General features: G+C 33.1%; 1 protein-coding gene across 1 annotated transcript; it reads left to right on the top strand.

Annotated features, from left to right (window-relative positions):
* The first annotated feature begins 6,996 nt into the window (after positions 1–6,996).
* On the top strand, positions 6,997–14,479 carry LOC128556686 (uncharacterized). Its single transcript, XM_053542309.1, has 4 exons — positions 6,997–7,261; positions 9,563–9,691; positions 13,627–13,800; positions 14,409–14,479. The coding sequence occupies exons 1-4, from the start codon at positions 7,129–7,131 to the stop codon at positions 14,477–14,479; spliced, it is 507 nt and encodes a 168-aa protein (XP_053398284.1). The 5' UTR covers positions 6,997–7,128.
* The last annotated feature ends 1,735 nt before the right edge of the window (positions 14,480–16,214 follow it).

Here is a 16,214-nt window from a genome sequence, read left to right as displayed (position 1 = left end):
GTTCGCCTGCTAACACAAACTGAGAGCAGATTTCCCATTTATGACCAATGCTCTATTTATAATTATTCTTGAAAGAGCTTTATCCAATGTTGTTTAAGTGGTGAATTTTACACAGAATGAGTGGATGAACATAGTGAAAGTCATTGTAAGTTGCCATCGTTTACCTTATAAAATTAAAACACTGGGTGGAAGTTGAATGCAAGTGAGTCCATTTCGTAGGACATCCTGGTGTTCATCTAGGCCATAGTTTACCGTCTGTGCAGTCTGACAGGGAAAGAGATTTCTGTCGACATTTGAGCATATTCCATCAATTACAATTCTAATCGGGATCAAGAATTTAATTAAACATTTTATATTCGAAAGGCAGCTTTTTAAGACAAAACTATATTTCTATTCTATTTTTCGTGTTTCTTTCTAAGTATTAGGTCATAAATTTAACGTCAGCGGGTCCGGGTGGGTCACTACGCAAAACGTTTAACCCTTAGGCGTAAAAAAATTTGTTTGTTTCCGGTATCCCTACCTACCCTAAATTTTTGGCCCGACCCTAAATGTTTTTATGGCTTGGAGAATATTTTTTTTCAACTTTTTAGCAGAAAATTGCAAAACTGCACTTTTTATGCTTTAAACATGGTCAGTGATGTTAGAAATCAACCTAGTGATGCTTTAAAGGCATAATCCCCTGATTTGTCTTCATTTTTTGACACAAAAATAATTTCCGAAAAGTCTCCCTTAATAAAAAGAAATCACCCCAAAAAAGATTTCCGACCTCCCTACCCTATTTTTTTGAGCATGTTACCGGAAACAAAGATTTTTTTAGGCCTTATCATACTTGACGCTAATGATTCTGCCTTTGCGACCAGTGTAGATCATGATAAGCCTGCACATACATGCAGACTGATCAAGGTCTGCACTGTTCGCCATTCAGTCAGTATCTTTTTGGTAAACACCCTTTTTTTACAGTAAATGGTACTTTCCAAATTGCAAGATGGACAGGTTCATTATAGAAAAGCAAGGTAAGGGTTAAGTAGATACAATCCTGTGTCCTACAGTTCAAGACTTATTTCTAACAAAATAGTTGTTTCTTACCCACATCTATTACGTTTTACTACCTAGCTTACTCTACATTCACTTTTTATTACCGGTATTTGTGAACGTTTTTGAACTCCTCTAAAACAATGCGCGGGTGTGGGAATTTAGCCAGAGCACAGCCAGAGTAGCCAGAAACCAGCCCTAACACTAAACCCTAACCCTGGCTACTCTGGCTACTCTTGCTAAGTTCATGTACATATACTCTACCCCGTTATTCTGGAGGACAAAATATGCTTGCGTTTTAGATATACTTAAACTAATTTTCCATTCTTTGTGGCTTTAGGAAAACGTATATCAAATTTGAAATGGTGCTTTATACACACATTAAAATGTAATTCAAAATATATAAAAATATATAGCTACATAATTTTCATGTCACTGCGTAGTTTGTTTAGCGATTTTCATTTGACAAGTGTTTAGAGCGTTCTAATCACTACGACTTGCAACTTAAAATTTGAGAATAGTCGAGATTTTTTTTTCTTCTGTTGTTGACATGGAAGAGTCACTATACCAGAGCTGAGCTGTAAATATTTTATTTAGCGGAATCTGATGTGGTTTATCAATTTCTGATTTATGTAAAATAAAAACATTTTTCAGACAAAGATTATATAAATCCATTTTCTTCTATAATGAATACTATGAGTAGATACGCCATCATTAATATGAATCTAATGTAAATACATATTTTATCTTTTTAAAATACATATCTTAGAAAAATAAAGCTTTAATATATTTTCAGAGATTCACAGGGCGAATTATCAAAAAGGTATGAAATAGCTTATCGCCAAGTCACTCAAGCACGAAAAGAAAACGAACAGAAAACCTGTATAAGACAACGCATTAGAAAAACGTGCAATGCTAGATGATATTTCTGACAAACACGAAAAGGGTTATTTAAACATAGCTCAAACAACATTCCAACTTAAACATATTACATTTTTATAAAGTCTCTAACTTTTGTTTAATCAAACAAGTACCCTAAAACATGCATTGAGTGCATGTCACAACCTCTTAAATCAGCGTTACCAGATGTAATTTCACAATAGCAAATTGTTAGGTCTTTACATTATTTTGATTTAATTATGTTGTGTTATTGTTTATAATGATTTAATTGTTGATGAAGTATTATTTGATTTTACTTGAAGCCTTAGAAGGTGTTTCCTATCAATCGGGTAAGCCTTTTATCATTTTGAAACAACGAAAATAGTTTCTTACATGAAATAGTGAAACCACTTCCCGACATGAGTTTGAATTCCTATCTTTGTGCCTGTGAGCTTATTTTGTCGTCGCCAAGTCAAACAGATGTTAGTTTAGTTGACTTTACACTAAAACGGCTAAACTTTTGGTCATGTTTTTTGATAAATTCCAGAAAACTTTATCATAAAACTTCTGGATATGCATATATTGTCCAAACTAAGTTTGATGCTTCATATAATGATTATGCTTTTAATTCTATAAGATATCAAAAGGAAAGAAAAGATGGGAACAAATTCGAAGTAGGGCTTATCACCTGTGTAAGAGACGGTCCTTCTTTTAGAAGGGTATAGACAGGACTATGAATGTCAAAAAATAGAATCTGTTGTGCTTTTAATTGTCTATGGAAAACGTAAAAGGAGTATTTTAGTTAACAAACCTCCAAATACAAAGGAAACAGTGTTTTCACTCGACAATTTATATTTAAATTATTACCATATTTTATCCTTATACTATTTAATTTTGATCTATATCTGCAAACCAGATAAGCTCAATTTAAATATGTGATATATATAATTAAAGTTGTCAAATGAAAACTCACCACACTTTCAGTTTGGATGGTACTCTCACAAATAGGCCGAATTTATTCTGTAACACCGCAAAATCGGACTAATGTGTGACTGACTTTCACAATTTTAATTGCCACTGTCACCAAGGAACACTGTAATACTTCTCATCCCAAATATGTACAGTTTAGATCTTATAAAAATTTCTATCAATATGCGTTTAACAAAGACTTATCATATATACTAATAAACTTTGATAATGTGGCAGTTGAGTCCAGGGGTGTTCAAAGATAATCCGTCATAGATCTATTGTAAAGCAAATATTAGATTTACCTGTATTGGAATATAAATAGTGTCGATTGTATTGAGGTCAACTGCCACATTATCAAAGTTTATTAATACCATGCGCGTAGTGAAGTGAAAGCAAAAAAAGTCATTAAGTGATCTATAAATTGACCTATTTATAGTTTGATAGGTAAAACTGCAGGTAAACATTGGCAATCCTCATATTTTGGGAAGAAATGACTTTATGATTTCACTTACCTGAGAAGAATAAACTAAATCAAACCGAGTCTGCTATTATGTTGTTTGGTTGCGTTTTATACTTCCAAAGGATCATTGGTATTATATACAGATATAAACTCTGCTTTATGATTGGATGTTTAGACTATTTCTTATTTTCCTTCTATCTTTTAGACACGAGTTAAAAAAGGATAAAATCAGATTTTCGTTCCATTCAGTGTTTTTCCTAAAACATATAAAAGATGGCTAATAGACTCAATCGTATGCTTGGCTGCGGCCTTTGTTTTCAGGGATCTTCTTGTAATTTTCATTAAAGTTATTTAAGGCTTTTATTTTTGTGATAAAATCATATAAAGCTGCTTTCCAAATACATGGCCAGAAAAATACTATTTTCAAGATTGAGCATAAATAATTCTGTCAGGACAATGAAGGGAGGTAAACACAAACTTGGACTCAATAATAATTTCTACAGTTTTAATCAGATAGTCGAACCTATGACAAATGTAGGAGAAAACAATTATCAAATATTTGATCAAACAAGTAGTTTTATTTATGATCACAACAAAACATTGTTCAGCCACATACTCAAAAATACATTATGGCCCTTTGATTAATATAACAGCTGTGTGACGGAGGTGATAAGTCGCCCATACTCATTGTTCTTATATTTTGTTGTTCTTTGTGATAATATTCTTATAATAGTGTTAATAAAATTAATGCTAGGAACAGTAATATTATACACTTTAGAGGTAGTTCAAAGCAAAGGTCTCAGCAAAGGTCTCAGTTAAATTGTTTTAGTTGTGGTCAAGATTTTATTGATACAACAGATACGTATGTATTTTTAGGTCTAGTTTTAGAAGAACTATGGATTGTAATGTTAAATTTGTGTCACCAGCAGTGAGCCGAGCTATGGGGTTATTGAAAGCTAAATCTAAGTCTTTTGGTGGTCCGCCTTTTCAAGTTTCTACTAAACTGTATAACAACCTAGTGTGGCCAGGCGGCTATTTGAGGAGCAAGAAATTTCTCATGCATTGAAGCCATTCAGAACCGAGCTATGCGCGCGGGATGGTGTACTCCTAAAACTGCTGTGCTGTGAGCCAGTTAAGATGTATTCCTAATATATGGTGTAGGTTTTCAGAGATGGACACTTCTCGTTTTAATAAATTTGTGTTTAATTGTGGCTTAAGACATGCGGTAAGAGGTTGTAAAAATTGGCATTATATAATCAAAGTACTGTTATTTTGTTTTATAAATATGATTTGTTTAGAATTTTTGAATGTAGAAGTTAAATTAAGTAAGACGTTAACTGACAATTCAGTGAAAGAATATTTAGATTCAGTGGATTGAGTCTTTGCATGTTATTTATGGCAGCAATGGTAGTGGGCGTAACAAACTAATAAATACCGTAATTTTAAATCCAGCTTTGAAACAGAGTCGTATCTTAAAATGAATTTACCGTAAACAGATAGCGTAAAATTGACTGCGAAATCCTACTAGGCATGCTGATAGTTTAAACACATTTTAATGGGTAAATAGTTAATAACATGTGTTCTGTGGTGTTTTCTTTTCTTTTCTTTTTTTTTTTGAGGGGTGGGGTGTAGTTTTGGCGCGGTGAAGGGGGGGTGGGGCGGGGTGCTGTTGTTCCTTTTCTCAAGTATACTAAAGTATTTAGTAACTGATTGTGACTGGGGCTATACTATTTTCTTGTTACAAGACTCATTATGTATGTAGTAACATTTCCTTCTATGGTTTGCCTTTGTGCAGGTGTTTTAGCTTGATTATTTGAAATGTTTTAGGTATAATTATTTTGAAAGTTTTCAAATAGTCAAGTGCTGCTGTCATTGGACAGTCCTTGGCTTTTTAAAAAATATCATTTCTTCTTGTTACTTCTTTCTGTAACACTGTTATACAGATATGATAACCATCTCGGTAACTAATGTATATAGTTTGAGAAGCTGGTGCTCATCAGTATACACTTAATCTGATCTGGTGTAATAATTGATTTCTATCCATTTCTTAAGTCATGCATTTTTTTGTTCCACTTTTATCTTCTTTTCTTATGGCAGATTTTAAGCTTATCAATGTTAGAAACGTATATTGGGATTCGCACTATCAGCTCAAAGTTTTAACTTTAGTCAGATAGGATATGAAATGTTGTTGTAAATACTTTATATTATAATAGTACTTTATAATTCTATATTAGAACGGTCGTGCAATTTTGATTGTATAAATAGAATGAGTCTTAAATAAAGACTAAATATATATATAATATAATATAATAGCTGTCAGCCAGTGCTAAGGGGCGTGAGTGGTGTTGAACATTTATTTACATCTCATGAATAAACTGAGTCAAACCAAGTCTGTTATTACTTTTAAGTACCTGCTTATAAAAGTTATCTATGTGAAATTAGTTATTTTAGTGCAATTTAGATTATGACGGTATTGAGCTGCTGAGGATTCAGAAACAATCATTATGTATTTAACCTGTTCGATTAAAGTATTGTTATTCATGAACGGTTAAAGATATATGTAGATACATAGATGTACTTATATGATTAGTAAGTTGGCTAATGTGCACATCTGTTATTGTCAATATTCTATAATGTTTTGTTATATACCATTATGATTGCAGATAAGTTTATTCAAAAATTTAAGTCTCGCTTTGAGGCCAACTGAATAAGTGTTAATTTATAGACAGACGTTACTACTTAGGTCTGTTTTCTATCTTTTGAAGAACGGCTTTTATAATAAAATGATAAGAAATTGCAGTTCGTTTGTGGACTATCATACACGTATATAACGTTTATACAGAATTTAAATTTATTCAGTTTGCAAATAAAATGACTTTTTGCTGTAAGATAATAGACTTTTAGTGTAACAACTAAGAGTAATATAACAGCTTCAATAGTACGCAAAAGCGGCATGAATTCAGTTTGTCGTTGTCACAATGTTTCGCAATTTTATTACCCGAAATAACTCAAACTTACAATGGAAAATACCCTAAGAAAAATGTTGTTATGCTAAATTCAGAACTCCTTAAGATGTTTTAATGACACTCTTGTAATTCATTTAACTAATTCAAACTAAAGCTTACATATTTTTGTCTGAATTATGTTGCATATTTAATGTACTATTGCCTCACATTTTTAACTAACATTATAGTCGAATTTACTCCCAGTAATAGAATGCCATGCAATATTCAAATATGCTATTAGTAAATATGTATATATCTGGAACAAATAAACAAACAGGAAATAATATTCTGCCTCAACATGACCTGAGATCAATTTGATGACACATGCCTTGATGCTACAAAATAGACGAAGGGTATAAAAATATCCAATGTTTCACTATTGGACCGAAATGTGTGGCTTTGTCTTAAAAGACAACCGACAAAAACTGTTTTTCTACGCTTTTGATAAAACTGATAGCTTAAAAGGTGTTAAAAGATATGTTAGTTAATGTGATTATAACAATACAAAAGTGGCCAACCAGGTAGTTATGCATTTAGTTGATTGCCATCTTTTGCAATTAATATATTCAACTGCATTGTGGACTGAGATGTCATTTTAAATCTAAAATATGTTTAAGATATTTAATTCCACCTTAAAGAATATATCGCGCACTTCTTTACACGGCATATACGCTCTATGTCCTTTTCCCGTTTTTTATTTTATTTTTCGATTTTCGAGATATCTAGTTTAAAAAAAATTTCAGGACTGACTGATTTGCTTGTTTTGTGAGCTGGAAAAGTGGAATGGAAATTAATTTTTTGGAAAAGAGAATGGGATCTAAGACATCAGAATGTCACCGAATATGGCAAAAACTTGTTCCTTTATTACTTCTTGGATGCTTTTGCTTTGTGGTTGACGGACAGATTGGAATTACAAGTACAATTTAACTTTTATATCTTATCTTTCTATGCAATACTTTAAGGGTACTCTAAGGGGTTGTCTTGCTTTAACCTGGTTTTACTATTTAATTTTCAAAGAAAAAGCATGTTATGTAGCATACCAAAATGAGATATACCATGGTACTATTCTAATAAGAATTTATGCATCAAGATTCTGTAAGTTTTTCTTGCAATTTCCCACATAAATAAGGTTCAAACATTTCACCAAGTTGTGAATTTATGTTCTGAGGAAAAGCCGAAAATGTATTATATGAACTTTGTCCTTATGCTCCTCCTTCATGAAAGACTGAGCTTCCTTTATTTCTCTGCAAACCAGTCAGACTACTTCATGCTTCGGTTCCAAGTATTAATAGGTCAGCAGTTTGAACATTTGCTTTATTTACACTTATTTATGAATAAGTAGGCCTCTTGACCAAGACAGCCAGTCAAAATCCATTACATTTACCTGATGATAGTCACCTTAACAACTTCGGTTACATGAAAGCAATATAACTCTCGTTAACGCTCCCTCTAGAGCCTAGGTAACAACATTATAATCATTCAGATTCAGAAAATTTATTTCCTAAATCTATAGCCTGGTTTTCCGGTTTAGGAAAGTGTTATTGTAAACTCATGTCAAATGTTTGTTTAATGTTTATCATGCAAATTCATAAAGTAAAGTCTTTTATATTTTAACCTTGAAATTCATTCTTGGCATGTAATGGTGGAAAGTACGTAGATATTATTTAAAATAAAAACAAAACAAAAATATCCAGAAAATGCAAACTCACTCCTTAAAGTGTCCTTAAGCCATCTAAAACTATTTTCCCCATTATCATTTTAAAGTTAAAAAGAAAACATGTTGACACAAGTTGCTTTTCCGGAGCTTGTGGTTTTGAAAGGCTTTAATTAAATAGAATAAGACGACTCTCAAAATTATTATTCTGATTGGAGGTACCTGATTACAGACAATAATTATGTTAATTTTTATTTTCTGTATTAATAAAGTGTCATGTCTCTGCCATTCATAGCAACTATGCAACCGTAAGTACATAATATACCTTAAACTATTATCCCAAAATTATTAACGGAACCATAACCAGTCAAAATTGGTTGGTTCCAAACCTTACTAATTATGATATTGGTCTTCATACCCCTCCAGTCCACCGGTAAATGCGTGCGTGTCAGTGTGGATGTGCATCGTTCATGCGCTTTGTCTGGCATGGTGGGATTTTAAAAGAACTTAGCTTACATGGTAACCGTAACAATAACATGCAAAACCCCATTCTGGAGGCTTACATAAAGGTTACATAAAGATGTCAAAGTTTATTTCCTTTTTAAACTGTAGTGATGACAGGTGTTTGTAACGTTAAGTTTATCACTTTTGTATTCGAATAACTTTGCACAAACATTGAAAATAACAAGACATTGTGTAACGTGCAGGACCAAACGAATATCTTAATAGTCAAGGTAACACATAAAGGTCAAAATGTCTTTTTCTCGACGGGTGTATAACTATTGTATGTATAAATGGATAAACTCATATTCAAATAGCTTGTCACGTCTATTCACAATAACAAGTTCAAATGTGAATGTCACACATTGAGGACAATATTTGACGGTATTTTTGTCCGTTCAGTAGTTGTTTTTCGTAAAGTCACACTTACGGTAAAGTTATTTTACGGATATTTTTTTTCGAAAAATTGTGTCCGACACATTGCCATGAATGATGGGGTTTCGAAATAATTTGCTCAAATAACCCTCATCACAAGAAAATATGCATCATGCAATAATTGTTGGATCAGCTTAAAGGTCAGAGACACGTTGGTTGTCTACAGGGTCTCTTTTCCTATATAAACTTTATTTTGGTGTTTCAAAATGCAAATACTTCACGTAACGGGGACTTTCAGCTTGTTAACCTCTCTCAATGTTTGTAAATATTACAATGTAGCACGTCCCTGTAAACAAAAAGATATATTGGAGTCAGGTGTTGAGTGGCTGCCATACATTTTTGGGGCAGTTTGTCATTAAACCTTCCATATTTAAGGATCTTTGGTTCTTTTGTGTATTTTCGAGCCTTTTTGATGTGTTTTGGCAATGCGTGTTGATTCTTGTGACAAAGCTTTTTTTCATCAAATCGCTCCTCGCCCGCTCCAAATATAGGTTAAATACAAAAAAAAATATATCTTATTTCGCTCGCTCGCTCGCTCCTATTTTTTTTTTTTGAAAAAAATCGATGGAGAAGAAATTAATTTGGTGTGGCCTTATTTCATTTTATCTAATATACTTGTCGTTTCAGGCTGTACTGTTGACACAGCTGCCAACTGCCCGAATTACTTACCAAACTCGTATTGTAATGTGGGAACCCTGTTATGTGAATGTCCAGCGGGCTATGTAGCAAATGCTGCTAATATAGGATGCGAATACGGTAAACATACATGTGTATAAACTATTGTAAAAGTGATTTATGTCATCAAATTTTAACAATTTATTTCTTGTTCTTCATGTTAATACTATAATATAATGATATTCGGTAACTTACGGGAGTATATGTGATTGCGTTTGTTCTGTAGAATTGAAACTTTATACATAAATCGGACTTTATACATAAATCAGATTGTTTGTATGTTTTTAGGCTTTCATTACTATTTTCCCTACTTTAATAGATAATTTTGCACTTGCTTTTTCCTGCAACACTTAAAGTTACTGTATATACTTTCTCCATATATCCATAAATGTCATGTGGATATGGATTTATGGAGAAAGTAAAGTTTGGTTGAAATTTTCCAGCATGTTCATTTCCGACAAGTTTGGCATAGAATGTATAAATATATGACACGTGGGTGAAAATAAAAGTTAGATATTGGTAAACATACAAGAAGAATTTTTTGAATAATTTCGAGAGCGTTGCAATGGTTATAGTATAAACAAAAATAATTCTGGTGTAGTAAATGATTGGTTACTTAAGTGTATTATAAGGCTATAAACTTCAGAAAATAAATGAATTTTATTGTAATTAGCTAAGCAAAAAATAATTCGGGGGTAATAAATGTGTAATTCAGTTACGGAAGAGTGCATATTATTAATAATTCATATACATTAATCTATAAATATAGTGGCGTTGATAGGTTAACAGGTCGACAGGCTGACAGACCAAATTACATAAATCTATAAATATAATGGCATTGACAGGTTGACAGGTCGACAGGTTGACAGACGACCTATAATGGCGTAAAGCGGAATGTAGGGGCGGCAGCCCCTTAAGTAAAGGTCACTAAAAATAGTTGGCACCATGAAATACTTATTCAGTCTAAATTCAACAACAATTTCACCTGTTAACGTGTCAACCTGTCAACTTGTCAACGTGTCAACCTGTCAACTTGTCAACCTGTCAACCTGCCAACCTGTCGACCTGTGAACTTGTCAATGTCTTGATTTCTAAAAGAGAATTCGCTTGCCCAAAAGGCGGCCAATCATTGATAAAGAAATATTGTTTTGAAAAAAATACGAACCTGGAAGCAATGTACGTGTCAAAATACCCATAAACACCTTTCTAATGGCTTAATGTCACAGGAGCAAACAATTTTCAAAACGACTTTTTGGTATTGCCTATTAAGAAAATACATAATCTTGCATATAAAGGGTATCATTTATCAGCTCTTACAATGCTTACTGTTATTGGTACATTTTGTAAACTATTCAAGCACGTTGATATTTGAAAGAGCAGAAATAGATTGCCAATCATTTATCATTTTCTCTTTTCGGAAGAGTGATTTGATATATATTATTCCATTCTATGTTTAAAACCCGTTGTGTATCCGGAATGAGGCTTTAACGCAAAGAAACACAATACTGATAAAGCATTCATGATATAGGCTTGTTTTGTTTTGCAAGCTATGTAAACTTGTACTCAGAGGACCCCGCCGAATAGAAACATTTTCAATGAAAAATTATTGTCTAATCGCCTATAGCATTACGCGGAAGATATTGTGTAAAAGTGGCACTTACCAAAAAGTTCAACTAGGGGTTTGCTGGACCAAACTGACAATACCGTATAATAATACTAGTAGTTCATTTGCAAAATCGATAAGCATTTTTTATTTCATTGAAAATTTTCTTTCTTGGTGTGTAAGCATTTTTAAAAACAATAAGTACCAAAACGCTTATGATTTTATTTTTCTTTATGCTAGCAGTTATCGTGTACCAAAATTATTATCTTCTGTATACATGTAAACATCACGCATATTACTTGTATTTTGCTGACAGCATAAATCCGCCTAATCCTGCTGAGATTTACGTATAGGTGTCATTCTATGATATGGTAATCACCCCGTATAGGAGGCTACATAGAACATTACATTGTATACTATGATATGTATAAGCCCTTTTCGAATTACTTTAGTATGCGCTTTCGACATTAAATGGTATATTCTGTTAGAATGTAGGACGTTTTGGCCAGCGGACGTTTTGGCCCGGACGTTTCGGCCTAGGATCTTTCGGCCTAGGATGTTTTGGCCAAGCATTTTTTGGGGGTAGGACGTTTTGGCCAAAAATAAATTGTGGTTCCATATTGTGCAAAAAATGGTCTGGAGATTATTCTAAAGAATGTTTTAGTATAAGTGAACAAATTGAACTAATGATAAAACATACTCATGGTATTTTATCTTTATTTTTATAATCTTTTTATATATGTATACATATTAACATATACACATTGTATATGTGTTTGTGTTTGTGAAAATATTTGCAATTTACAACAAACCAAAAGACTCTTATGAAAATAAATTTTATTCACTATTATTTTTTTAAAAAAGAATGACCAATTACACTGTAACATATGATAACATATTAATGTCCAGATCATAATTTGCATATTATGGAAATAATTTTTTTTTGGCCAAAACATTCTACCTCAAAAATTTTCTTGGTCAAAACATCCTAGGCCGAAAGATCCTAGGCCGAAACGTCCGGACCAAAACGTCCGTGGCCAAAACGTCCGTCCTCCATTCTGTTATGGCCGACGGATTTCAAAATAGCAAAGGAAAATACCCAGTTTCATTAAAATTGCCAAACTTTAATGATCATACATTGTGCATTTGTTTTTCATAAACGTGTCTGAAAATACAATTGGAACGAGTGATGATTAAATGGTTTACTCTGATTTAGTTCTACCACTGTTAGGTGTGTTGAACATTTTGTAGTTGTTCCATTAGTGTATAGTGTATTGTATACGTTTGGACAATAGACAATAATTGCTTTTAATGTCTGCATCTCATTTTTAGCTCATCTGATTTTTTGAAAAAAAATGATGAGTTATTGTCATCACTTGAGCGGTTGTCGGCGTCGGCGTCGGCGTCGGCGTCGGCGTCGGCGTCTGCGTCGGCGTTGCTTGGTTAAGTTTTATGTTTAGGTCAGCTTTTCTCCTAAACTATCAAAGCTATTGCTTTGAAACTTGGAATACTTGTTCACCATCATAAGCTGACCCTGTATAGCAAGAAACATAACTCCATCTTTTATTTTGCAAGATTTATGGCCCCTTTTGTACTTAGAAAATATCAGATTTCTTGGTTAAGTTTTATGTTTAGGTCAACTTTTCTCCTAAACTATCAAAGCTATTGCTTTTAAACTTGGAATACTTGTTCACCATCATAAGCAGACCCTGTACATCAAGAAACATAACTCCATCTTGCTTTTTGCAAGAATTATTGCCCCTTTTGGACTTAGAAAATCAGTTTTCTTGGTTAAATTTTATGTTTAGGTCAACTTTTATCCTAAACTATCAAAGCTATTGCTTTAAAACTTGCACCAGTTTTTCACCATCATAAGTGGACCCTGTACAGCAAGAAACATAACTCCATCCTGCTTTTTGCAAGAATGATGGCCCCTTTTGGACTTAGAAAATATCAGATTTCTTGGTTAAGTTTTATGTTTAGGTCAACTTTTTCTCTTAAACCATCAAAGCTATTGCTTTAAAACTTGCAACTGTTGTTCACCATCATAAGCTGACCCTGTAAAGCAAGCAACATAACTCCATCCTGCTTTTTGCAATAATTATTGCCCCTTTTGGACTTAGAAAAATCATTTTCTTGGTTGAATATTATGTTTAAGTCAACTTTTCTCATAAACTATCAAAGCTATTGCTTTAAAACTTGCAACAGTTTTTCACCATCATAAGTGGACACTGTACATCAAGAAACATAACTCTATCCTGCTTTTTGCAAGAATGATGGCCCTTTTTAGACTTAGAAAATCATGGGTAGGACAATATTTCTATTATACAAAAAAAATCAGATGAGCGTCAGCACCCGCAAGGCGGTGCTCTTGTTAAATGTAAGAACTAAGTACATATTTTTGACTCAACAGAATGTGGAGCTTTGGCAGCACCGGGCAATGGAGCAGTAGATACAAGTGCAGGTACCGCTGCTGGTGACATTGCAACATTCAGCTGTGACAGTGCGTATAAACTTTCAGGGTCAGCCATTTCAACATGTGTAGATAGCACTGGATGGGATAATACAGCAACCAGATGTGTACCAGGTTTGAAATTACTATCTATTATCATAATAACTTATATTAAAAACAAACTTCGAAAAATGATTGAATAACCATTTTGATGACACTACTGATCAAAGACTAAAGCTGTCTCATTTATCAATGGATTTAAAAACATGATCATTTGTATTTTTGGAATGTACTCCTTAGCACTTTAGAACGTGTATATATGCTTGCAAAGAAGCGTGGTGCAATAATAATAATAATAATGATGATGATGATGATGATAATTGCAAGATTATTTTATTGTCCAAGTCTGATTCCAGTTGTATTGTACAAACATTGTAATAGCCGTGTTAATGTTTTCCTAACGTTGTTGTTTATATTTTGTTTCTGAAATCGTAGCGTTTTTTTTTTCAACGATTTCCAATCCCATCTTGTACCAGTGAGGCTAAGAAACATGAAATGAAACGAACTTTATTATATATCAATCATTGCATATAATGAATATAATTTTCCTTATTTTGCATTAAAAGTCTTATTTTTTTCTAAATTTACATGTATTTTGGCCCACTGGGCATATGGTACTTACTTTTTGCTATTGCAGCCATTGGCTGCCCGTTGTATGGACTTACTTGTAATGTTTATTCCAGTGTGCATACTAGTAACGTCTAGGGATTCCTCGCGGGGAATTGTCATATCATGGGACTGGAAAATGATCTAACGCCTGAACAGGCTTCTACATAAATACATATACTAAGTGCGCACTGTCATTGCTACGATAAGATGCGCGAAGTTGTTACCCTATTGGAAATACAGCATTTGCAAATATCTAATGTCAATATGTCGACATTCACAAAGATCCTATGTCGAGCTAACATCTGACATTCAAAATGCATCAATTTAGAATATCGAGCTGGTACTAATTTATCATTAGTGTTGATCTAGAAAGACATTCGACATGCACAAAAACTAAGGACAAACTTGCAGAGCATTCAACATTTACCAAAAACCAATGTAAAGTTGACACGACATTCGACATTCACGAACATCCACTGCCGGCACGGCATATTCCTAAGATTCATTATTGGGCGTCACGACATTGTCATGTGAACATAAACGTGATATAGAAAGGGAATTCGTTCCTTGAAGTATTTTGAAGACAAAGTATGAAGTAGTGAAGGATAACGGCCAGAAAGTTGTTGCAAAGGCTTAAGACAATAAATGCGTCTTCAGATAGTTTGTTCATACTTTGAATTTTAAACTTTTCCATTTTTGTATGTAAGCATCAGTTTATCAGTAATACCGTTTTACCAAATGTGTGCATAGTGTAACTCATTTTGTCAGTGAGGTTCCATAATGCATTTTCGTGGTTACTACAACTCGAATATTGGCATTTTTGGTAACGATATAGAAATGAGTACTGTATTGAGTAATTTGCTTTAACAAGTACACATGTAGCTAAATGCAAGTCTGTTTGGTTAAATTTTTAAATAAGAAACAGTTTGGCTCAATTTGTAGTTCCTAATTTTGAGCACTGCTATATATTTCTATTTGTAAAATTGTAAACAAAAATCTGCTATTATGTACATATATAAGATAAATGAGCACATCCAGTCAAAAATGGAAGTTAAGGTATAAATTGGTGGGGTTTGGTGAATGCACGTCCTGAAAAAAAAATGAAAAGAATTGCACATGTAGCTCTGGTACATTTTGATGTATATTTTGAGATATAATCTTTCCTTTTTTAATCATTAATATACCTAATATATTATACCTATGCCAGTGAAAATCATGCGCAGGCCAAGGCCTTTGGACCTAAGTGGTAATTATGCTAATAGCTACCCTATACACAACCGTGTGGCTTATCTGATATTCATTCAAGCAATAGTATTTGGTAATGTTCACCTAGTGTATACACGGTAATATGTATGTATGTGTATGTGTACGTTTGCGTATGCGTATGCCAGGGGAATAGTTTTTTTAAAGGTGGCCAGAGACGGGGGGGACAGCGGGATGGGTATCCCATCCTGCAAAGTTATGGTGTTTTAAAGGCTAAGTCCTACATTTCTGCTGAATTTTAAGAGAAAGAAATTTCTGTCATCTAGTGTTTTGCCTATTTTTTTACCAGAAGAAGAGTTTTTATCTTTTTATCAAACCACCATACAGAGTTTAAAATTATTAGAAAATATAGATTTTCTTTTGGTCTTTCCGTTTGAGAAAAATTTGAAATTTCTGCATGACAAATCCTGAACTCTAAGGGGATTTCAACACTGAAAATATGGCGGTCGATTACTCTAGGATTAAGGAATATTATGTCAAATTAGCCTTGGAGAAGGTTATTTTTGAGTTGGAATTTTTATTAGGGCCATCTTTCGACTTACATTTAACAACTGTGAAAAGTATTTCAGGAAAAAGATATATGGTAAAAGAGACGATTTCATTTTTGAAATTGTCAA

This window comes from Mercenaria mercenaria, chromosome 4, assembly GCF_021730395.1.
Source record: "Mercenaria mercenaria strain notata chromosome 4, MADL_Memer_1, whole genome shotgun sequence".
In the NCBI taxonomy this organism is placed as follows: Eukaryota; Metazoa; Mollusca; class Bivalvia; order Venerida; family Veneridae; genus Mercenaria; species Mercenaria mercenaria.
Note: the sequence above shows the minus strand (reverse complement) of the source record. Positions and strands in the feature narration are given on the sequence as shown.